Source organism: Pteropus medius, unplaced genomic scaffold (assembly GCF_902729225.1).
Source record: "Pteropus medius unplaced genomic scaffold, Ma_sr-lr_union100, whole genome shotgun sequence".
NCBI classification, from domain to species: domain Eukaryota; kingdom Metazoa; phylum Chordata; class Mammalia; order Chiroptera; family Pteropodidae; genus Pteropus; species Pteropus medius.
In genome coordinates this window covers 4,766,745-4,792,829 of record NW_024350319.1, presented here as the reverse complement: position 1 = coordinate 4,792,829, position 26,085 = coordinate 4,766,745, and the positions used below count along the sequence as shown (strand labels likewise).

General features: G+C 33.0%; 1 protein-coding gene across 1 annotated transcript in view; it reads right to left on the bottom strand.

Annotated features, from left to right (window-relative positions):
- Nucleotides 1-26,085, bottom strand: part of LRRC7 (leucine rich repeat containing 7) — a 1,130,220-nt gene that overhangs the window by 102,427 nt on the left and 1,001,708 nt on the right. Inside the window, exons 17-18 of the mRNA XM_039838554.1 lie at nt 9,923-9,997; nt 4,195-4,339 (exon numbers count right to left, since the gene is read on the bottom strand). Coding sequence (XP_039694488.1) covers nt 4,195-4,339; nt 9,923-9,997 — 220 coding nt within the window. The remainder of the gene's footprint in view (nt 1-4,194; nt 4,340-9,922; nt 9,998-26,085) is intronic.

Below are 26,085 nucleotides of genomic sequence, written 5' to 3'. Positions count from 1 at the left end.
AAATACGTACAATATTTGGAACTTAATATATGAGCTTGTGCCCCCAAGACACACTGCTGAAAACAGCAGTACCTGAAAAAGAGGACAATCCCCACTGGGGTAATTTATCTCTGAAGTTTGAACACTCACTGCCATATTTATCTGTGTTGAAAGGGTGACTGAGTCATTTTAGCTTCTCTAGTGTGTATGTTAAATTATCAGCCTTGGAAATATAAAAGAACTCCTGAGCTTGTTTATAAATTGCAAAAAGAAAACAAGAGACTGTGAATTGTAAGCTCACTTTTGTAGGACTTGGTAACTCTGATCGAACTACTGCCCCTGCCCACCAGTGATGCTAGGGGATAGTTGACAGTCTCAACATCACTTGACTGGGTCACAAGAAGTTTTGGGCTGGGTTATAAACAGCTGAACAAATACCACAAAGCCAGCCAGATCCCAAATTAAGAGAATTACAGTCCCCAGATCTGAAGTAGTAATGGGAAAATCTTCAGGCAGGTTAGGGACTAAAGCCAAAAGGTTGATGTAACGGATTTTTCTGAAGAATGGGGTAACGTCTCTGACAATTGACAGAAGTTACTACAGCTTTAAAAGTTGAAGCAAGTTAGGCCTCCATGCTTAGTTCCAAGTCTGTGAATTAAAAGAAATCTCACTCATTTGTGATGTGGCTACTTTGTCACTTACATATTTCATCCAAGGGGCACTCTTTGGACAGATTCTGGAGCTTCTGTAGAAATCTGATTGCCCTTGGAGTGGAATTAGGCCACTGGCCTCACCATCATTGCTCCTCATTATTTTACTCTGGCAGATAATTCTTTTATTGCATTTCTATATTATATCTGCTTGGACTCTCTTTGTCTATCCTACGATATCAAAAGCATTTCATTCTATTCCTTCTCTTTCCTTGCATCCTTCCCCAATTCCCCACCTCCTCATCCTACACTCCCAACTAGGAAGTACTGGAGAGAAAGAAAAAGGAGGCATTTTACTATGATCTTAGCTACTTCTATATAAATACATAATTAGAGGCAAATCTATTAAACATTAATGTAATTTGTTATTAAATACACCTAATATTCATATGGAATTTACACATTTGTAATAGAATTTTGAAAGCCAAGTAGATGGGCAACCATTAAATCTAAGATTATAAAGATTATTATATTATAATAGCTAGCATTGATTGAATACTTACTATGTGTCAGGTACTATTCTAAGCAATTTTACACATATTAATTCATTCATTCCCCAAAATGGATTTCTCTAAGGTTACACAGCTAGTAAGGTAGAAAAGCCAGAATCTAAACTCAGGTAACTTGCCTACATAGCCTGTGTCCTTAACCACTAAATAAATAAGATAAATTATTTGGAGAAGTAAAAAACATTATTCTCTCCTTTATTGAGTTTCTCTGCTATCCAAAGAAGCTGATTATTAAAACTCTCTATAGAAGAGGAAACGACCCTCCCCCTATTTCCCCTGGAATAGGAACAAACTAAAGAACTCCACATACACGGCTTGTTGTTAGGTATATCACTCCATCCCAATACCTGACAGCTGTAGACAAACTAAAATAGGTGTAAAGGAAGTAAAGATTTTATTATAATTGCTATTTCTCTTTATTAATACTATGACATTTTTAATGTTTTATTCTTTTTAAATGTTGGTAGTCCAAAAGATAATCTATGCTCAAATAAAGAACTCAAGACAATATTTCACATCTAATCAGAACAATTAATTATTTAGGGCGTTAGAACAGAGTTCCTAGTGCCCCATTCCCAATATTTTTCTTGACCAAGAAGAGAAGTTTCAGAGGAAAGTCAGCTATTCTACTTAAAATCAGGATTCTGGCAATTCTACAAATGCATAAAGACAATTTTCCCTGAAAAGTCAATAGGGTTCAGAGATAGCTTGAAAAGTAAGCTACTATAACAGAGTTTTTTTATTATTATTATTTGAAAACCATTCAGATTCTAAATAGAGGTGTTAAATATATAATAATACTTATCTGTTATAGTCTGTTTTATGCCAGCCAACTTTCTAATCTGATTTTCTATCACCTATATACACCGCTTTCTCAGACCAGCAGGCTAATTTCATAATTTCTTAAAGAAAGGTATTTTTAACAAACAATTATATATTTTATTATGTGACATTATTATTTCCAGGATTTTAAATTGTTTTTTTAAATTACCATCTCTTATTAGTCAAAGCTCCTAGTTTTGTTTTATAAATTCTTATTATTTTTACAAATGTTATTCTTCCTTTTATCTAATTGAGGACTTACATATACTTAAAATCTTTTTTTATATTGCTTGATAACATCAGTTTCCATTGGGATAAATTTTTCTACTTGTTTGAATTTTTGCCTGTCATAACAACATTAGCTATTAAAAAAACTTGTTTGCATGCTCACTTGTGAAGGTGAATATTTTCTCATTACCTGTGCTCACCCTTGCCTGTCTGGCAGTTTTATGGTTACCTCCACTTGACTCTCACATTTCTGGAGTTCAGAACCAGGTCTTTTATCAGTAACATGGTGTTCTCATCACATGTGCATATTACAAATACAGTTCAAACCAGCTTGTGACTTGCTACAATTCTTAGAATCTGTATATGTTCTCACCTCCTGCCCTAACTCCATATCAGTTGTAGGTTTTTTCAGTCTCTTTTCATTACAGAAAAGGAGTCCCTTTCTCAGTCCCCTATAAATTTGAGTTCCTTTGTTATGCTTCAGGTCCTGTTTGTTTGTTTGAATGCAGAAAGGAAATCTAAGGCTGTCACTGCTGTTTGTCTGGAGTCCATCAGGCCGGAGGTCACTGCTGTGTTTTCTTTCATTCTATCTCAGGTTCAGGTAGATGTTCATTCTTCCTAGGCACAGCTAAATTATTTACTAAATACTTAAGGAGCACTTATCATATACCAGGTATAGTTCTTAGCACCAAGGAGGTAGTAATGAACTATATGACACTTTTTATTCTCATGTCTTTATAGCGGTATGAAGTAGTGGCTGAGTAGGAGTGTAAGGTGGGTACCTTAACCAGATGGTCATCTTGACCAGAGGATGCTCTTTTTAATCATTATATTTCTTTACCTTCCATTGAATAAAATAAAATAATATTTCCTAAACTTACGTGATCATAAGTTACCTAGAATGTTTAATAAAAATACAGATGAGAGGGCCTAATACAAACTCGATAAATCAGAATTTTCAAAGAAAGAGCCTGAAATGTGGAAATGTTTACTAAAGCTGGCAGATTAGTCTTATGATAAACACTATTATAAAATATGTGATTATATAAATCAAAAAGTCATCAAATCTAGAAAGAAAAGCTAAGCTGTTTTGTTAAAACTAGTATTCTCTACTAGCCTGAAAATGAAAGCAATAGAATATTGAAGAAAAATTTTGGCAACTGCCTTGTCATCAAGCTTCACATCAATCAGGCTACCTAGTTTGTGACTTAATTTTCAGAAGCATTCAATAAGTTCCAGAACATATAACACATCTAATTCAAAGTGTTAAAAACTATGTTATTTGGTAATTACTCTATTTGCTGAGTAGTCTCATAAATAATAATAGCAAGATATCTATACAAAAAGATTTACTCATTATTTAAATTAGATTTTGTCATAACTTTACTCATATAAAAATTTAAACAAGATTCATTGAATGTTTAATATAAATTACAAATTATCTGTCCTCATGAATTTTAACAGCATTTAAAAGACAATGTGCCTTTTTAAAATAAGAGAACTATGAAGATATTTTACATCTATTATATATCTTTATGGTTTTCCTAGATTATTATAGTATTATAACTATTAAAAATAGGATATATCAATACTATGTAGATAGAAACTACTGTGTTCTACAGTAATAAAAAGAGATATGCATGATTATCAGATTAACTCTAAGGTGTATACTCCTTATAACATTTTACAACTTTGAAGATCTGAAAAAAATTTAAATGTATCAGTTTACTTAGATCATTTTAATAGGAGAAACTTCTTGAATTTGACTACTAGAGTTATCATTTCAAGATATTGGTAAAATATTATTTTATCATCTTAAAAAATAAACTTGCTAATTTATTGATACCAGGCTACCAGTATATTCCCTACCTCTATAGACAAACGATACTGCCAAGTAAGAAAGTGGTATATTTGACATAAACATTCATTACAAAATATATTCTCACCTATAGAGTCAGGCAACTGTTGCAACATATTGGATGACAGTAAGAGGTCCTCGAGGGCTTCACATCCAGAAATGTCCAAGTCAACTGTTTCTATTCTGTTTTTTGACATATCCAGATATACCAACATCTTTAGCTTCCCTATAGACTTGATAACATTGCATAAACTCAGGGTTAGTGGAGAAACTTTTGAAATACATTTTAAAGCTGTAAAAACCGCAACTCTATAAAAATAATTTTAAAAGCAACTACAATATTAATAAGTGTTGGCAAGAATGTAGAGAAACTGTAACTCTCATACATTGCTAGTAGAAATTTAAACTTGTGCAGCCACTTTGGAAAATTGTTTATCAGTTCTTCAAAATGTTAAACTAGAATTTCCACATGACTCAGCAATCTCTAGGTATATACTCAAGAATGAAACATATGTCTATACAAAACATATGTTCAAAGCAGTATTATTCACAATAGCCAAAAAAGTACAACCCAAATAAATATCCATCGATTGATGAATGGATAAATAAAATGTGGTATATTCATATGCTGGAATATCATTTATCAATAAAAAGGAATAAAGTACTGATACATGCTACAAAATGTATTAACCTTGAAGACATATGCAGTGAAAGATGCCAGTCATAAGAAACTATCTATTTTATGATTCCATTGATATGACATGTCCAGAATAGGCAAATCTATAGAAATAGAGAATAGATTAGGGTCTTGAGAGGCTGAGAGGAAAGGGCCATGGAAGTTATTGCTAATGGCTTCAGGGTTTCTCGTAGAAGAAATGTTCTAAAATTAGATTGTGGTAATGACTTTACAACTATGTGAATAGTCTAAAAACCATTGAATCGTATACTTTAAATGAATATACTTTACATGGGTAAATTTTATGGTATGTTAATTATATCTCAATACAGCAGTTAAACGAAAACACAGCAATAATCTCAAAGTTGCCACTGAATCAAATAAACAAATAAATAAATGGTCACCCAAACAACATATGTTGACATGTTAATTCTTACAGTTTCAAATGCATAAGAAAGGCTTTAAATTGTGATTTGAACTCTACTAAGCAGATTCAATATTTTGTTCATTCAACAGTTCTTTTTGAGGATTTACTATGTATCAGGGCTTGTGTTATATATGGGAAAACAATCATGAATAAGTCAGCTAAGTATGGGGAGAGGCTTGTCACAATACAAAGTTTTTCTCCTTAAGGAGCTCATAGTAGTGAAGGAAACTGCCAAATAATTATAATGCCTTATAATATGTGCAAAAAAAGTATGTAGAAAATGCCATAGGAGCACAGGGCTATAAATTGCCTGGAAGACACTGTTTGTCAAGAAAAGGAGAAACTGTACCTGGAAGAGAAACAGCACATACATTAACAGAGAAGTATGAAAAAGCGTGGCATATTGGAGGAAGAGTGGGAAATTCAAAGTAACAAAATATATGTAATAATGGAGCCAGGATTATAAGAAGGCAGCTGTTAAAAGGCCTTACACATTAGGTAGGGAGATATTAACCCTACCTAATAGGCAAGGAAAGCTGTTCAAGGCTTTTAAGATGGAGAATGACATGATCAGATTTGTGCTTTGAAATAATAACTTCAGGGAAGTATGAATAGAAGTATGAATAGAAGCATGATGGGGGTCAGAGAGACCCTGTAAAAAGATCTGGAAGCAGTTTAGCCGAAAAGATGAGAGGGACCTGAATTAATATAGTGGAAGTGAGAATAAAGAGGGGATAGGTTCAAGAAAAATTTAGAAGTGGAATGACTGAATTGGTAACTGATTGCTGAGGACAGGAGAAGAATCAAGTCACACCTTGGACAAGGAGTGAACAATTGCTTGGCTGAGACATGGACTACAGGACCTAGAACAAGATGAAAGTCTTAATTTTTCTTTTCTTTAAGGGCTTGTTTTACAAATAAATGTCCCCCACATATCAGTGCTCAGTGGTTTATCTGTTTGCCTGTGTCTACCTGTGTACACTTTACTATATTATTTCTACTTATTTGACAAAGTATAACTAAACCAATAATAAATAAATTTATTACACAAGCACAGTACTTTGCACTGTGCTGAGTACTTTATATATATTATTTGATGTAATAGTTTATATTTTTGCTACTCAAAATATGTTTTGCAGCTCTGACACCACTTGGGAATTTGTCAGAAATTTCAAAACTCAGATCCACTCCAGACCTACTAAATCATAATCTGCACTTTAACACATTAAAGCTTAGAGATTAAGTAATGTCACACATTGGGTTCCCTGGGAAGCAGAGACAAAGTGATGTTAATGAGTGTTCTTAGGATCACTACTATTGGAAAGAAAGAGGTAAGTAAGATAGTAAGATTGGGCTGATGGAGAAGTTGGGCTGTGATCAAGTCTTGAGGAAATCCTCAGCTGACCCTTCAAGGAACGGTAAAGTTGACATTGCCCTGCAGTCATCCTGAGTGGAGGTGAAGGGGCCAGGCCTTTATACCCCTGCACCGATTGCTCTTTGGATCAGGTCTTTCAGAATAGTGGTGTGACCCTGGGCGAGGAGGTTCTCTTCAACAGAGGCAATTCCTGACCAGGGTGCAGAGCCGTAAGCAGCATTCCCAAAAGTTGGAGAAATAGAGTAAATTCTTCATTCCTGGAGAATGATGCATGACAGTATCTACTACAAATAACATTCCAAGGTTACCCCATTAATTTGGGGTGGAGCTAAAAATCAAACTCACTTTTATTGGATTATACATTACAAAGCTTATTGATGATATTGGCAGTTCCTGCCCTCTAACTCCCGAAGTAACCCAGCACCTATCTTTAGCCCGGCTCCCTCAGTTCCCCACATGGACAGAGAGTGTGAACACGGTCTTGCAGTAGGTGATTAGTTGCTAGGCTAGGAACTAGTACTTTGGGTGAGTCAGGACAGATTGCTGAGTTTCTTTGCATGCCTAGAAATATGTCACTTGGAAAAGTACTGTCACTTTACCTATAGCTTTCTACCTCAAGGAACTATTATGTTACCTTAGTTCTTTTTCTTTTCTGGTGAACAAGAAAAAAAAGTGATATATGTGTTTATGTGTATGTGTGTGTGTGTGTATGTGTGTGTGTGTTTGTGTGTGTGTGTGTTTCCTTTTTTTGTTCCTTTATCATGAGGAAATTTCTTCCTTCTTTGAAGATTTCTTCATTGCTCTCTCCAGTACAACTCAATATTCTGGTGTGAAGTTTCTAAATATCTTTTTTTTTGGAAGGAAAGTGACTCTTTGGTGTTCATTTTTTGATCTTTCTAAACTCTCACTTAAAAAACCTTAAAAAGGCAATAGTAGCCCAGAATAATAAAGGCCTTTGAGTCTCAATCTTTCGGAGTCCTTGAGGATATTGAATATTGTTTCATCATCCCTCTGGACATAGAGGAGTCTATAAATGAACAGTGGAGAGCAAATGAAGAGTAGAAGTCATCACAAGAAAAATAAAACATTGGAATTTTTTAAGAATAAATATGGATTCAATATATTGTTTAGTCAGATTTTGGTTGTTGATCTTAGAGTGATGGTCATAAGACAGAACTATGTACAAGACTAAGTTTTGATCATTATCTATTTGCTTGTCTGACTTATGAAAAATAGAGTGAAAAAATGATAGGCAGGCTTCCAAAAGTATTTAAAAAGTATATTAACTTAATATATTGTGATACATGAACTAGTAATAAAATGAACCTGCTTTATTCTCTGTGTCTTATGACACTAAATATTTAAGAGTAATCATTCTGTGAAACTTAGATACATGATGGGCTGAAGACCACATTTAAGATTAGCCTTTCAAAGTCATGTTTTTCTAGGTGACTGCATAACAACTATTTGCCAGCACTGACATTCAGAAAGCTACGTAAAGTAAGAAATCTGCTTAAATTTGGTATTATATGACAAAAATCTACCACTGAAACAGACAAATTAAGCGGCATTATCTGTTTTACAGATTTCATGCTATCTTTTCATTTAAATAATATTATTAAAGAATTTGAGGTCTGAGTTGATTTGCAAGATTGAATTTTAGGAATGTAATGACTGTAAAAAGTGAGATGAACCTAATTCTCATTTGTACTTTGTACTTACTCTATAGCAACAGCATTTTGGAGCATTTTAGAGAACAACAGGAGATGGTTTGAATTATAGTTCCACCATTTACTGGCTATGTGACCTTGAATCAGTTACTTAGTTACTTATCCTTTCTGTTTTGGTTCCTTCATCTAAAACATGGGGATGGTAAAAACTCAATTTCATAGTTGTTATGAGGATTCAATGAGTCAATATTTGTAAAACATCTAGATAGTGCCTAGCCCGTGGTAAGTGCTAGATGTGTTTTGGAATAAATAAATAAATTGAAGAAGCAGCTATAAACTTTTCCAACTAGACATACATTCTGATTCCTAAATCTTGCACAGGGAATTGATGAAGGTCTTACCTGTGTTGCCCCAGGATTTGTACATACCTTGAATATGGCACAAATCAGGCTCTATTATGTGTGGTGAAATCCAGATCTTTTTCTCTTGTTATGTATGAGCTCCTCAAACAAATATATTCAAGGTCATTGAATATATTATCTTTGTAACCCTGACATTAGCATGGTTTCTGGTTCTTACAGAGGTATTTGTAAATGGTTTTTGAATAAATCAACAAATAGAAGATATGCATTCTTTTCTGTTTTGTGTCTGTGATGATAATAGAAATATATTCTTTTGAAAAGAAGAGAAAGTATTCTTTCCCTAATCTTTTGCCAGGTTTTCTGTTTTATGTGCTGAATGAGCCTCGTGCTCATTCAAAAGAGAATAAGCAGTTTGTTCTTGTTGCTTTTGCAATCATTTTAAGAAATTTTAATATCAATTCAAAAGAGGAATAAAATTGGCTTTGGGAATACACATCTAAATCTCAGTGGCTGAAGAATTATTACAAATCCAGTTGTCCTGGCTATTTAGCCTAAAGCAAAGAGTTTGGAGTTGGCTCTCACCACTGGGCACCTTGTTGAGGCTCAAGGGGAGCTGCTGTGTGTGTGTGTGTATACATATGCTTATCTGAGTCATGTGTTATAAGTGTCAAGAGGCAGTGTTTAATGGGAAGCCATTCTTTCACTGGATGGAAAAAGCAGAAATAGTCACACTAACTGAGATGATTGGTAAACCTACTACTAAGGAGATATTGAACTGCCCATTAGTTGAGAAAAAATTTTGATTTCAGTTCAACTTTCAGTTTTTAACACTTTCTGATCCCTGCCATTTTCAAAAATTCAAATGGGTGTTAATAAAAATGACCTGAGAGATTTTTATCTTGTGGAAGAGATCTAACAATATGAGCAGAAACCATTACCTAGTTACCTATAAAAATTAAGATTGATTTTGCAAAACTAATACTTGATATTATCTATAGCATTTCTTTTTTCAAAATATAAAAATATAAAATTTTCAGCTTTAAAAATACAGTAAATGTGAAAAGAGATAATAAATATACTCCTAAGAGAACAAAAAAAGAAACCTTTTATACATTTTACATACTTCTAACACACACAAAAGGTAGATGAAATAGTCAGAAACAAATTAGTGAAAAACACTTGGTGACAATGCTCCTAACAAATGTGTTACTTTGAAATACAAATACTGAGATTTAAAATTATCATCAAATATAATTAACATATAACATAGATGCTAGACGACATGGCATAATAAAAACTTACATACCCCAGGTAGCACTTGCAATGCATTATTATCCATCCACAACTCTCTTAAATTTTGTATTTGATCTAGAACTTCAGGCTGGGAGAGAGGTAGAGATAAAGGAGAGAGGAGAAGAAAACCAAATTAATCTTTTCTTATCATCACAATATAAAGTGTAATTTCTTGGTTCTGGAACTTCTATTTGGGAATCTGTTAATCTGAAGAATTCCAAGTTTAGCAGACTTTCAGCAAAACTCGTTGTCCTTGAGGTAGCCAATCTAAAATTGATCTGGAACCAATCAGAATAACAATAATAAAAATTAAAATGTATTACTCTCTCTTAATATCCTGCAATACTCCTTTGTAATACTGATTACAGTCTATTCAATAGGTGTCAGATTTCTTCATTATAGGATAAGCTTTTGAAGAGCAGCACAATGTTTGTTTTTTAATCACTATACATCATATCCACATTGTTTGCCATGGTACTTGACACACAGTAGGTTTTTATCATATGTGTGTGTTAGCACTTTACCTGCCTCCCCTCAACCCTCAACACAAGCATTATGTTACCATGTGATAATAGTATGAATAAGACTCATTCATTTCTTATCTCTTCATTTTCTCAACAAATAATTATTTGTTGAATAGTGGGGATGCCTACTACATAAAAGGCACAATGCAGGATCCACAGTTATTCAAATCCAGTTCCTGTCTTGAAGTAGCTAATGATCTAATTGGGGACACAAAATCATATAAATAAATAAAGCACAAGGGAGTGTATGGGAGAAAAGAGTAATGTAGAGAAGTTCAGAGAAAGGAGAGAGAGAATATAATCAAGGTGTTACACATAGTGTATAAGGAAATACTTTAATTTCCTAACTAGAAGCTGTCTCTAAATTCTACCTCCTGGGAGGCAGACTATATAAAAGGACAGAGGTTGCTATTGCTGTCAGCATCATTTCTTGATTTGTGATGACCTTTCTCAACTTCTCTCCAGAAATTATTCTCTTCCCAACCCTTGGGCCACCTGTTTCCCTTGAATATGATTCCTTTTTACTACTCCAGGGGAATGACCAAGGCCAAAGCTAATTAGTGCTTTGTATTCACTTGGCCACAGGAATTGGTTCGATCCATTCAGAGCAAATAATTCTTTTAATAGGAAATCTTGGAAGAGGCTCTCTCACTTCCTTGCTGCATCAAAAACTGAGAGGGTATAGCCCTGGGAGCTTCAGACATGAAGAAACTGAGAAAGTGTGTTTGAGTTAAAAGATAGATCCTGATATTAGATGACATGATATTAGCTTGAAATTAAGCCTCATCTGAAGTCATATATATATTTTTTTTGTCTCTTCCAACTGAAAGAATCATCACTGAAGTAAGATACAACCATAGGTCAATAAAACTTGAGATCTAATTAGGAAAGACAATGTATTTTATATAATACTAGTGAAAAGAAATGGAATTATACCAATGTTACAATTAGAATATTAGTAAACATGCATCAATAGCAGTTATATATACATCTTTGACATATTAGGAGGGCTTTAGAGATTTCCAGGACAACTCTGATAGGGGATAGTTTCTGATATCTTTTGCCTGCAATTGCAATGGAATGTGAGATTATTCCTGGGAAAAGTTTCTTTTATAACAAGGATCAAAATCTGAAGGTAGAGCATGACAATCTGCTGTGGAATCAGAGGCATGTGTGAATAACTGTTGGGGATTTCTCTGCTTAGGAAAATATCCTCACTATCACTTTGATTATAGGGAATAGGCAGTGAACCACTCTGCCTGCATGTTAAGCTGGGCAAAGATGGAAAACATAAATCAAGTGTAGGAATCACACTGATGTGCAGAGGCTTTGAGGCAGAGGGCTGGCTAGCAACTGGCAAGCCAGTTGGAAAATGTCAGTCATGTGGTTAAGTTTTTCCTAAGCTTAGAGTTGCATACTGGGTAAGTGTAACACAACCTTATAGGTATATAATAAGTGGTGATTAATGCATAAACTTGGAACAATGAGCATTTTTCAGGATGGACCAGATTATGCTGTGGAACCAATTAATCCTAAAATCTCAATAGCTTAACACAATATACTTACTTCCCATCCCCACTACATGTTGAAAGTGAGTGTCTGACCCACAGTCTTATGTTACCACCATCTCAAGGCTTCCTGATGAGCCAAAGCAGAGAAGGCACTGTGGAAAACTAGTTTCTGCTCTTAAAGATCTCAGGCTGGAGTGATATATATCACTTCTGCTTATATCTTATTGTCTAGAACTACTGGTTCTCGACCTAAGTTCAAAGAAGACTAAGAAATATAAGAGGACTTCATGGACTATTTGGAGAGCATTACTGTCCTTGTCACACAGTGACACCATATTTTAAAAAATGACAAGAATGAATAGACAGAACTTTTATAGCTTAGTTATCCATTCATTTAGTAAGTACTTATGAAACATCTTCTAATTTCCAGGTACTGTACTGGAGTCATAATGTATAACATGGTCTCTGCCCTCAAGAATCCATGGTTTATTTCTGAAGCAAACATATAAAGAGCAAATACATGCTATTATGGGACTATAAAGGAGGGGGGCATACATGCCTTAGAAATAAGGGCAGCCATACAAGGACAATACAGATAGAATATTCTTTGTAAAGTCTGGAAGAGAAAAGAAGAGAGAAGTCAGGGGGCTAGGAAGAAAATGAGGGAGTCAATAGAAAAAAAAGCTGATAGAAAGATATTAGCAAAGAGGGACAGATTAAGACAGATAAAATGCTATAAAATTAATGGAGTAAATTCCAAAAAGTAATGAAAAAGATGAGACTAATAGAACAAGAGGGGCTGGGCTTAAATAGAAGTGAGACACCTCATATTCACTGAAACTCAAGGGAGGATGGAAAGGAAGGTGTGGATGTAGATGGACACTGTGCGGATGGGTGGCTGGAAGTTGAGAGAGAGCATGTTAAATGTATCAAGTATTCTTGATGAAGCAGAGAGCAAGGTGATCTGCTGAGCAGGAAAGGGTAAGAATTTTGTATATGCTTGGGGACTATGGTACATACTGAAGCTGTCTGAGGGGAATTAAGGAGGAAGTCAAGGGCAATCAAAAGACTTCTATTAATGATAATAATTTTAACTTTTTTTTTTTTTTGGCTAATGGAGACTGACAATCTAGGAAAAAAAACAGAGGAAATAAGAGATTTCAGGTTTCCATGAGGTCAGTAAGGCGTGAGGGATTGAGAGAACTAGAAGAATAAAAAGTTATAATGAGAGAGCAGAAGTTGGGAATTTAAGATAACATGAAATGGTTCTAGGAAACAACAAAATTCAGGTTATAACCCTGGCTAGTATAAGTCTTGGTATATGAGCAGGCTGTGGGAACATAACATTGCATGATCTCTGATGATCTGGGTAGTTTTTGATGCACTGTATAACTTGCTCCCTTGACTGCATCAGACAAAGAGACAGATAAAGCTGAACAATTATGCCTCTAAAATATCTCTAACACTGGGTTCTAATATGGACCCTAGGCATCTATAACTACTTGGAAAGGATAATTAATGCTAACCTATATTTTTACTTTATTTCAAAAGCTTTCATTTTGATTTATTTAATACCATAATAAGGTAATAATAGTCCTGCTTTATAGATGAAGATTCTGATAATTATATCCTAGGAAAAATGAGAATGATTTGATGAAGTTTGTATAACTGCAGCTAGGATTGTTTCTCTGGTTTTCTGGCTCCAAAGATGTTATCATGTTACAGCTTAAAATTGATATTTTGAAGTAAATGAAGAATGTTGGTCACAAATGCCCAATAAAGAAAGTAAAGCATATGATGGTTTTCTAAAAAATAAGTCAATATTTTTATTACTGGATGTTAAAAATAAAATGTACCACAGAGGAAAATTCAGTAGCTTCCTAATAATAGCAGAAACAAAACATATTTAGCACATCAATACATAACTTTTCTGAAAAAACAAAACAAAACAAAAGCCACAACATAAAGATGATGCAATGGCATTTCATGATCAATGGATAATATTAAAGTAGATCTTAGAACAAAACTAAGTGGCTTACACCCAACCTAATACATAAATTGCTTATTTTCATGCTGCTTAATTTTTTCCCAAAGTCAATCTTTTACATTAAAAATGAATAAATTAAGTCAAGGATGGCTTGGTGTGTTCAATGCTGGTAAAGGTGCTGTGAGACTGGCACTCATATAAACTGCTTTAAAAAATACAAATTAGTGTTATCTTTTAGGAAAACATTTTCAAATATGTATCGCATGTCTTGAAAACATTCATATCTGCTTTTAGGCAACTATCCTACTGAAATGATCTGAAACATAGAAAATCTTTTTGCAGAAATATTTAATTGCAGAATAATTAATAATTTAAAAGATTTGGTTATAATATAAATAAACAACAGCAGAAGTACTAGATAACCAAATTACAACAAAACATATTGGTATAGCATACAGAAATAAAAATGACTTAAACATATTTTTATATATGAAGATAGATAGATCTTGTAAAAAAATATTGATTGAAAATGCAATTATAAAAAATTCATGTAGCACAAATGATTTACATAAATTTGAACAACTGCTATGTATTTATTAATACATACATATATACATAAAGTAAAAATAGGGATACATGGAATAGATGCATACCAAATTCAAAGTAGTAATTGTCCTGGGATTGAAATAGGACTAGGAGGGGGAACATAGATGACTTCTACTTGAGCTACAGTGTATCATTTCTTTAAAAAAAATCTAACTCAAATATGAAAATAGTTAATATTTGTTCATTTTGGTTAGTAGGTGTTTGATATGTTATTTTAACATTTTTATATTTTATAAAAACATTTTTATATTTGTTTTCACTTAAAAAAGTTAGGGAAAAATCAGAAGAAACTATAGCAAAATATTTAAATGATAGCTTGTGATTAATTTTTCTTCTTTCGAATTTTTTCTGTATTTCCCGAATTTCTTATAGTGTGTAGGCATTACATTTAATAATCAGAAAAAATTAGAAAACATCTTACTGTCTTTTCTTCAAATTTACACTTACCTAACCACTTTAGAGTTCTTTTTGAAGTGATCTTACTTCAATTAATTGAAATAAGCTCTGATAACGGTTATATCAGTATATACATAAATAGAACATATATTTTTCAAGATTAAAACAAATTCCAATAACTCTTGTCATGTATATTGCAAACCTATATTTTTGTTTTAGGCTGTTATATGGATTTGACTATATGTATTACTTTTATTCCACTAATTTTGATGATAGAGTTTGATTATATTTATTTACATACCTATTCATGTTTTTCTTCCAATAATGTTAAGAGAAAGGTTAACTATGAAAAACATAACATCTGACTTCTATCTAATTTTGTCAAAATTAAACTAGGAAACTTTAAAATTTTAAATTAAGAAACTTAAGTTTTAAATGTCTTAAAATTGATGAGATTATCTGGCAGATATAAAAATAAAAACTTGCTATTCTCAGAAACTATGCAAAACTGAAAGGCAACAGGATGAAATCTGTTTCAAAATGCAGATAATTAATTGTAAAGGTATTTTCTTAAATCAATGAATGTAAAATAGCCAATTCAAATTCTAAAAAATTATATACTCAAATTAAAATGACATAATTATCATATTTTATTGAGATATTCCAGTTATTACATTTTTTCTAAATTTTGAGGTCATTACTTAAAAGTATTTTTTAAAATTTCTTTTTCACTTTTACTACCTTTGTTTAATAACTTTTAGAGTATACAATTTGCAAAGGAAGCATGATTACATGTTAAGAAGTCTCCCATTTTCCTCTAAATCTTTCATTTAATAATATATTGGGCTTATTATTAGCCCTTTAGCCTTCACAACTGGGAAATCTTTTATTAACGAATTTCATAGCCACAACTGAAACTCTTTCTAATACACAAAACTGAATGACTAAGTTGTTTAGCTCTTGATGACAAGCCTACTTGTTCATTTTCTAAACTGCTCTATGCTACATGCTTGAGACAGTTTGACTTCTTCAGTTAATTTCTTTGGTGATGAAAATGTAGCTCCATAGGGTCTGAGCCTATTTCCAGTTTACATTAGTTTTATGTTTCTCAATTTTATTTCAGATGTCGATAACACTGAAATGTTCATAAAATTTTAAAGCTTTGTTTCAAACTTGATGTCTAATTGGGTAACATTTATATTTTAGAAATTATTGAATAAAAAAAATAAACAGGTATTCTTAGTAACACGTAATAAAATACACTACTGACAAAATGTGATTAATTTATAATTAATTAAAACACTTTTGGCCATAAACTCATGAATATTTTAATATGAATGTGGATATAATATATTCCATTTAAATACTCAGGTGAATATATTGATGGCATAAAGGAAAAAATCTACAGATGATATGATGTTAAAAGGGAGAGACAATATGTGAAAAGACTGAATTAGTATCTGAAATGATCTGAAAGTACTCAAAGATTTGATAGTTCTAACAACATGAAGCTTAATAGGGAAAAATGTAAAGTCATGCTATATGTCTCCAGCCAAGCATACAAGTATAAATCAAAGCAGAAGTGTGAACAAAAATGGGATTTAACTCAAGTAAGTTCAGTATTGATTAATTCATTTCTTTATAAGTGCATTCATTCAGTAAAGAAATACTATCTACCTACGCAAAGAAGGCATTTATAATGGTCTCTGGGTATTTAATTCAGACTGTGACAAAGCTGTCTCAAAATGTTTTCTGTCAATATCCTGATCTATACGCAACCATTAGCCCACATAGGGACTACAGTATTCTAGGTGTCCAAGAATACAGGTGTCTTCAATAAACTTGAACTTATTCAGAATATCTGGAAACCATGCCATAGGAGAAGTGGCTAAAACAATTCAAACTATTTAGGCTGGAGAATGGAACATGTAGGTGTCAAAGACACCCATCTTTGGATATCTGAGGGCTGTTGTAAGGGAGAAGGGATGGATTTGTCCTATCTTCATCCTCAGTTCAGAATCAATGAGGAAAAGTTGCAGGGAGGTAAATTTAAGTAAGCGTCACACAAGGAGTGGCTATTTCCCAGTGAGACTTAAGATGAAATAATCTAATTTCCTGTAGGAGATAGTGAGTCTTTTGTTAAATGAACATATAACTCCCTAAGAAGATATAAATAACAAGAATAAAACAGTAACGACGTAGGCTAACTTCTATTGGGCACTTTCAAAGTGCTTTTACATAAATCATTCTCGATGAATCTTCACAACTATCCAATGAGGTACGTACTATTACTGGAGAAGCAGTTAGCAGAGTAGAGTGGTTAAAAGCATGGTTTCAAAAGCTAGACTGAGTTCGGATTCAAGCTTTGATGATTACTTACTGAAAGATCTTGATTCAGATTTGTCATCTATAATAGGTAGATGACAATAGTATTGCTCACATAGGTGGATAGTGAGGATTAAATGTTAAAATATTTGTTAAAGTGCTTAGAACACTGCCTGGTTCTAAGTGCTAGTGCTCAATGAATGTTAGCTATTATTCTAAGCAAATTTAGGCATAAAGAAACAAATCACTGTGCCCCAAATTATATGGCTAATATATGGGGAGGGCAAAAGCCTGATTTTAAAGTTTTGTAGGATGTGATGAGTAAGGTTCAAAAGGAGAAGAGTATTCCAGAGAAAAGGTATAAGTGGTTCATGCCTAGCATGATGCTACCTTAGAATGAAAATGCCGAAGGAGGAGATCAGATGCCAAAGGTAAACTTTAATTCATTCAACAATTTCATTTAATTAGTATTATTAAGAGTCTATTATATACCAGGCACTGGAAAAAGAGTGTGAGCAAAACAAACAAGCCCTCATAGAGATTACATTCTGGTGTTTCCTATTTCTTAGGCTGGGTCCTATAAAATATTAACAATTGGACAGGGAAAAAATTCTGGTTTCATATTTCTACTTTAATGTACTACCTAAATTTCAAACTTTGATGACCATGTCTGAATATAAATTTAAGAGTGAAAACTGTATAGCACATGCATTCTCATCTCATAATTCATACTGGTTCTCTTGTCTTCTTTCTCCAAAATACTGTAGTCACTTCCTTCCTCTACCCTCTGTCTCTATTGCAGCTAGTGGGCCATGTCATCATGTACATTCCTGCTTGAAACAAAGGTTTTCCATTATCCAAAGGTTACAAAGCCCAGATGCCTTTATTGTATCTTTTAAAAAGCTCTCCTATTTGACCCTTGCTTACTTCTCAGCCTTTTCTTTCATTATACCTTCATTCAAATGAGAATCTCAAGGACAGGCCAACCTTTGCTTAAAAATATCATGCTTTATCTTGCAAATTGGCTTTTAAGGATGTTGTTTTCTAAGCCTATTCATCTGATCCTTGATTGAGTGAGGTATTCTTTCTCCTTGTTGGTACCCCTACTGTAGCTAAAACTTTACATATTATACTGTGAGTTCCTTGAAGAGAGTAACTAAATCTTGTTTACCCTTGTATCATCAACTTCTTCCAGGGTAACTTATACATGCTAGTGCTTTGAAAGTTCCATTTGAATTGAACAAAATAAATAGTCCCCATTCACAATCAATCTTTCCCTCTATTCCATCTCGGTAACTCACTCCTAAGATCCAACTTAAACTGTCATCACAAATACCTGTACCACCTCTGAAATCTTAATTGCAAATATATCAATGACTGACCATCACCTCCAATACTTCCAGTTTAGTTATTCCAGTTCCTTAGAACTCTTCTGCAGTAGTTATTGAAATGATATATCACTGATATGCTAAATTTATCTTTATTCATCTATCGTTCCTTCTTTACTAAGCTGAGATTCATGATAAACATCCGTCATTATAAACAGTTTTTCACAAATGCCACTCAGAAAATTTGCCCTCTATCCTTTTGTCACATTACCTACCTGAACTTAACCTAGGCTGAATCCATCTTTCTGCCTTTTCTACTACTGTATCAAGTTTTGTTGAAAAAAAAAAAAATCCCAGTTTGGCTAACTGGTCTAATTTTAAAGTAATGACAAATACCTGAAATGAGGATTGCCAGGCAACCCTATTACTTTCCCCTGAGAAGTTGCTTTTTAAATCTCTGAGATGATTTCATAGTTCTTCAATCTTGTCAAAAGTATCTTCCTCTTAACCGTAGTTCATAACTTACCCTACAGCTCACTGAAACAAACAAACAAGCAAAGGTGGATTTATTCCAAAGGTAATTAAGCTTAAGCTTCAGGCCTCTCACATACATGGTGACAAAAATTTGTAAAGGAATACATTTAAAGACAATTGGTTAAGATTGCTGTTGTTGCTATATAAACTTTCTTTCTATTCTACCCTTTTGGGCACAATGGGGCACATTTGGGATGCAGTTTAGTTGAAGTTGAGTTGGGGATACATTTAGTTCGGATTTGGTGCAATATGTCTACATGTTTCATAGCCACTTTGGTGGTTCTGTTTCACTAACCACGTCTGGTCCTCTCAAATTTGCATCCCCTTTCTGCCCTTTTGAGCTCTAGATCATATCTCTTCTATCTTTTCTTGTCTTTGCAAGAATCCAGGCCTGGAGTTATCTCCTTTCCATACATATCAATCTTTGTCCTTACAAAGTCACCTCTAGCAGCATACAAACATGCTTTAGTTTCTCTCATCATTAAAAATGTTTATACACACATACACACACACACGCGCACACACACATACACACATACACATACACAATTTTCATTGCCTCTACAGCCTCTTCCAGTTATTTTTCCATTTGTTTGCTCTTCTTCACAAAGATACTTTAGGAAAAGTTTGGCTACTAATTATCTTTGCTTCCTTATCTCCCATTCATCCTTTAGGCCACTCTGAAAACTGTTCTTGTAAGAGTCATTGTTATCCACCATTTTAGAGCTGGAGTCCTTAAAATACAGCTATATAAGTCAGACTTAGTAATTAACTGCTAAAGTCAGATAAGAAGTAAATCAGAAGAAAAAATAATAATAAATATAGAGATGAAAAACTTACATTAAGGCCCATTTGATTAAAAGAAATTTTATGGTTGAAAGTATTTTCAAGGTAGAGAAAAACTATGCAGTTGCCAATGCAATTTTAAATTCTAGAATCTTTAGGTGATGTATGGGTATTTATTAGTGAAAATTATAATTATAGTAAACTATATACTTTCTATGTTATCCCTAATTCTCTCTTATTAATGTTTGAAATGTTGAAAACACATACATATACTTTTAGATACACCGTATTCTACGATTTACATATTCCTATGAGCTAACTTCTGAAAATATCTGAAACTGTTTTCTTTCTTTCGTATCAAGTAAATTTTTTTCCAATATAGATATTTCACTGAATGAAAAACAAATCTGAGTTACTACTTTTTATTGACCACTGTTAGTCAATCCTTAATATAGATTATTTCATAATAGTGAGAAATGTTTTTAATAAAACTGCTAAGATGTATATAAGAATTTATGTGTAGCATTAGTTTTGTTTTCTATAGATACTGAGAATTCTCTTTGTATAGTGACTTGATAACATTATCAGATTTGACTTATTTAATACAGTGGAAGTTAGTTTATCTGGCAAATCAGTAACTTGAAATCTCTTTAAATCGTTAGGTCCACACACTTATGTGAGCTTCTGGAGCAAGACTTGCATCTCTGAATCCCTAACACTTAGCATTGTGTCTGTTGCAAAAATACCAGCGATGACCCTTGAAGATCATAAAGATGTAGTGCAAAACTGAAATACTTTCTGAATCATAAGACTACTTCTATTTGTAGTAATTTCAATGTAATTCTGAATATGAATTCTTTGAAAATCAGTAATCAATATCTAGTATATAAGATAATTAGTTCTCTACTAAACTATATAATGCTCGATTAATTGAACAGAAAACAACAGAGAAATTAATGTCATGGGTCTGCTAAACAGCAAGAGCTACTTTAAATAAGAAACTGAAACTGTCAGATGTGCATGTATTATCTTTTCTGCCTGAAAGTCAAAAGTCATAAAGCAGATCATTATGCCTTGTCAGTATCTTAAATTTGTTCAGTGGAAGTGAGGACCTACATTAAAGATTGTAAATCTTTCCATGTGAAGACCATTTTGTTACGTGTTTAGCAGCAAGAGCAGCGTATTAGAGTCTGGCAAGAATGGAGTCAAAACAAGACTCATTCATATTTGGTTTCAAAGTCATCCTGGCTTTGATTTGTAGCAGTTAGGAAATGCTAAAACTGAATCATCACCATTGTATTGCCACTACCTAGCCTATTGGATCCTTAATAAATATTTGTTAAATGAAAAAATAAAAGATTATATTATGAGTAGACGATGTTAAATCATGCTGTGCTTGAATTTTCCCATTAGAGGAGTGGAAACACTTATACTTACCCTTCTTCACTTCACTGCATAGTAATGTTATGTACATCAATAAAATCTTGCATGTTACACATCATGGGCTTTTCAACTGAATTTTGAAGGACATAAATAATTTTAAGCTTTATTGACGTTCCACAGATTATTTTAAGTAGAATTTGAGTTATTAACTTTGCATATTTTATTATTCCTTAATATATCAGTTTATTTATTACTCTTAAATTTTATTACTTTTGAATTTATTACTCTTCTAATTTTATAATAAATTCTAATATCTACTCCAGTTATACATTTATTCTCAATTAAGAATCAGGTCAGAACATAAGTGGTATAGTATTGCTGGATATTTGTTATATTTGTTTTGCCATGTGCCACATAAATGATAAAAACTGGTTAAGAAAATGTATGATATTCTACAACATCTATCTCTAAATCTGGTTACTCTAATAGTTATTATCTAAATAATAATTATAAAATAATAATTATCTAAACCTAGCAACTTATAATACTCCTTATTTTAGTATTAGAAGTTATAGTATTAATTTATAAACATTCTAACTGGCTACTTCTGGAAATTTAACAAGAACTTACCAAGTTCCAAGCTCATGTCCAGCACTATGTATTGGGACATAGGTGTATATGCATGTGGGAGAGGGAAAACTCACAAGTACTATCATATGATCTAAGACAAAATGTAGATACAGGTTAATGAAGAGAAATATTAAAACCAAGGTTAAATACTGTAGTAAAAATTACAATAGTACACAAAGCCAGAGGAAAAAAAATAAATTAAGAAAAATGTTAGTCTATTTGAGAGAATAAAGTTGATTATTTCTTTGGTCAGGTTTTGACATTTTATTGCTTCCACCTTCTCTTTAAAGCTATTGAAAAGTCTTAGCTTTATTTTTCTCTGTACAAATTCAAGTGAAATACACTAATAATTATATATTTTCTATTAGTTTTATGTACCCATCAAATGAGCTGTTTTGCCAGGGTATATTAATCTGTCAATATAGTTCTACATCAGTACACCCAAATTATTCTCATGATACTGTGTTGATTCCTTTATTAACCCCCATTTGAGGGCTAATTGCTGCTATGTAATTTAGCAAAATTATATTTATTGGTACAATCTACAAAGATCAAGGTTATATAATTTGAAATTACATGCTCAATTGTTTTGCTTGTCACTATAAAAAATTCGATATGTTTTATCAGACAAAATTTTATATTACAAATGAGCAATTAGTTTCAAGGTCATAGCTCAAACTAATTTGTATTTGTATCAACTTTAAATGAAATATTTCCTTATATATAACCTTGTCAAATATCTACAACTCTAGAACTCTCTAAGAGTTACCTTTACATACTTTTACCTTACCTATGTAGCTTTCCACCTACATTTTTGTGACTTTCTTTTAGATTTATGTTGCAGTTACTATGCACTTATGTTCTTTCTTGTTCTCTCTTCTATCTAAAGTGCCCTTCCTCCTTCTCTTTACTTGGCTAATTTCTACTCATCCTTTAGATTTCAATTCAAGATCACAACTCCAGGAAATTATTTGTATAGTCAAATTCCAGTAGAGGACCTCAACACTTGTCATAGCTGGAATTTTACATTTCTGATTGTACTTGATTCATATTTGTTTTCCATACTAGACTGTAAACTCCTTGAGGGGAGGCCCAACCTCAGTTTTCATTTTACTTTTGTATACTAAAAGCCTGACAAAGTGATCAATAAGTGTATTCATCTAGCAGATATTTGCCACTTGACATATATCAAACATGGTACTTAGTGTGAGGGGATATAACAGAGAATAAAAAAAAGTCATAGAGCTACATTCATTCATTTAAGAGTTGTTGAATGAATAGATAATAACTTGTTTATTCTAATCATTTCATATTAACCTCTCTTCCAGATAAGAATAAATCTTTTGATTTGTATTATGTACATGGTGCTTTGTTATTAACATTTTGTATACAGAGCTTTGCGAGAAATAGATTGCTAATAATTATTTGCCAGATCGATGAATGAATGTCCAAATGGATTAATTATAGGCATATAGGTTGTCATAAGACTAAAGGAATATATTTTATCTGCAAATTTATTATCTTTTTGGTAACAAGTTAATCTTTTCTTTATATGTGAACAGAATACTTTAAAATTTTTTTGCCTTATCCTTATTATGTTTATTTAATATTCAAATTTGCATTAGAAAGTCAAAAAGAGTTTTGCTAAAAATGCAAATTTCTACCAAAGTGATATGAAAAGAAAAAGGTGCCCAGACTTCAACTTGTAGCATATGCTTCAGTCTATTTTTTTTCTTTTTCGTATGGAGTTGTGAACAGATGCTTGGGCAGGTTAATTCTGTACTAAATCTTGTACTTCTACACATGCCATGGAAGTGGATGCTCTCCAAGTCAGCACTGTAGTTCCCTTGTTGGTCATTAATCACATCAAAATCACTTATTTTTGCTTTTATTAAATTAAAATGAAAATGAGTTCTGCTAACAAAGTTTTATTTTATAGTGGGGAGGCAGCCTCATCTCTCATTCCTCTGCCACAAGAACCTTTGCTCTTGTTAAACTAATCTAATCATCAACCCTCAGTATGCTGTGTTTCCTCATCTCCATCTATTCCTGGTATCATGTCACTCTCCTGACCATGGATACTCTTTCCACTTCTCACCTATTCAAATCAAACTCATTCTTCAAGGCCCAGCAAATCCTATGCCTTAGGGGAAGCTTTTAAAATAATTACACCAGTCATTAGTCGTCCCATTAACATACAGCAATTCCTCTGTATTTGAGACTATAATATTTTCAAATCACAAGGCCATATACTTAGTGGAAACACAAAGATTAGGTAATCACATTCTTTTTCTTATGATGCTATAGTTGAAGAAAAGAAAAAAAAGCCAGCATTCATTCAACAAATAATTATTAACTGGTAACCATTTTAAAATTTACTGAAGAATCATCTGTGGAGAAAAATCATTTGTGGAGTTTTGAAAAAATGTGGGCTCCTCAGCTCCATATGAAACCCACTGAATCAGATTTCTGAGAGCGTGACCCAGAAATCTAAATTTTTAACAAGTGTTGAAGGTAATTTAAGGATGCTTCCTTAATATACACTGTTTGGGCAAAGGGGTTACTAAGATGAATGCTCAGATTCTCTGCCCTCAAGGAGCTCGCATCCTAGTTAGGGCAGGTGATTAATCATAATAAAATAAAATATTTTATAATTATTACATTAAAAAACAGAACAGGCTTGTGAGATGTTTTCAGGGACCATAGGGGATGGGAAGAGTCAATAGTACTGGAAGCATGAAACCACAAGTTAGCTTCATTGGGTTCTGAGGGATTCAAATCCCTTTATGGACAACATTCACCAAGCAGTAGAGAAGGGAGAAGGGACGGTTGCATACTGTGATCATGTACCTACATGGATAGGCACAGTTACGACATAAAGAAAGTAATGGGTACAGTAGAGATCTTTTTATAGAGGAATTTATAAGAGCAGAAGACCATTTCAAACTAGTAACATCAGGGAAATTTTAAGGAGGTACTGCATTTGAGCTGGACCTTGAGAAAGGGTAAGATTTACAGACCATAATGCAGTATAGGGATGAGGATGAGGGAAAGCGAGGATATTCCAGAAGGAAGCATTAGTACAAACAAGGACACAGAAGCAGGAACACAAGCTACATGTAGGGAGAATAGCAAGCAGCTCAATTTAGCTTAGTGAAGGGTACAATAAGAAGGACAATTTTACTTTTTCTTATAGTTGTGGATTTAGGGAAACACTTCAGACAGATAAACTGGGCCGGATCGTAGTAGACCTTGAGAACTAGACCTCAGGGTAGCATTTATGCCTTGGACAACTCATTTGACACTTCATATGATCTACTTTTTATGCCTTGTCTCCCTAACAAGCTTACACTACTCTTGAAGACACTGCATGTTTCATGCTTATTTATAAGCTCCTCAGAATGAAGGACAATGCCTGGCACACAGCAGTTGAAAAAATTTCTGTCAACTGACTAAGAGAGATTGTTTTTGTTCTCAAAAGGAGAGCTTCCATATCATACAGGGGGACCATGCACTACTGGGGTTTTCTCTGTTCTGTTGGCACGACATTAAGCATATGAAAAGATTCTCACTGTTGACAATTATAGAGGTCATGCTGTGATTATGTTGGAGGTGTTTTAAAATGAATAATGCAATTCTAGCCCATTGAGAACTTTACTATAAATGCATGCTTCTTTTTCATTTTTTTCCACATTAACTATAAATATTTTCTTAAACTTGTATTTCTGTCTTATTGATATAATATAAAAATGTATCTGGAATGGAAAATAACAGTAACTACTTTGTAAAATAACAGTAACTACTTTGTAAAATAACAGTAACTACTTTGTAAAATTCAATACTACTGTTTGAAAAAGTATAAATTGTTGTAGTTTTATTTGGACTACAAATTTAAAAAGAAACTTTTTTTTTTCTTTTAGAGTTGAAGAACTGGCTCTCAAATCCTTTGTGAATTGTGTGGCTGTTGAAAAGGGTTGTTAGAGGTTTCATAACTCTAATCCATCCCTATTACATATGTCTAAAACATTCAAAAAATAGATGCAGAAAAAGAATGAATACTGAAAACCTACAACATATTTGAAAATACTTTAGGTTCTGAGATATACTGTTGAACAAAGGGGCCGAATTCTCTGATTTTGTGAAAATTACATTCTAATAAGATCTAG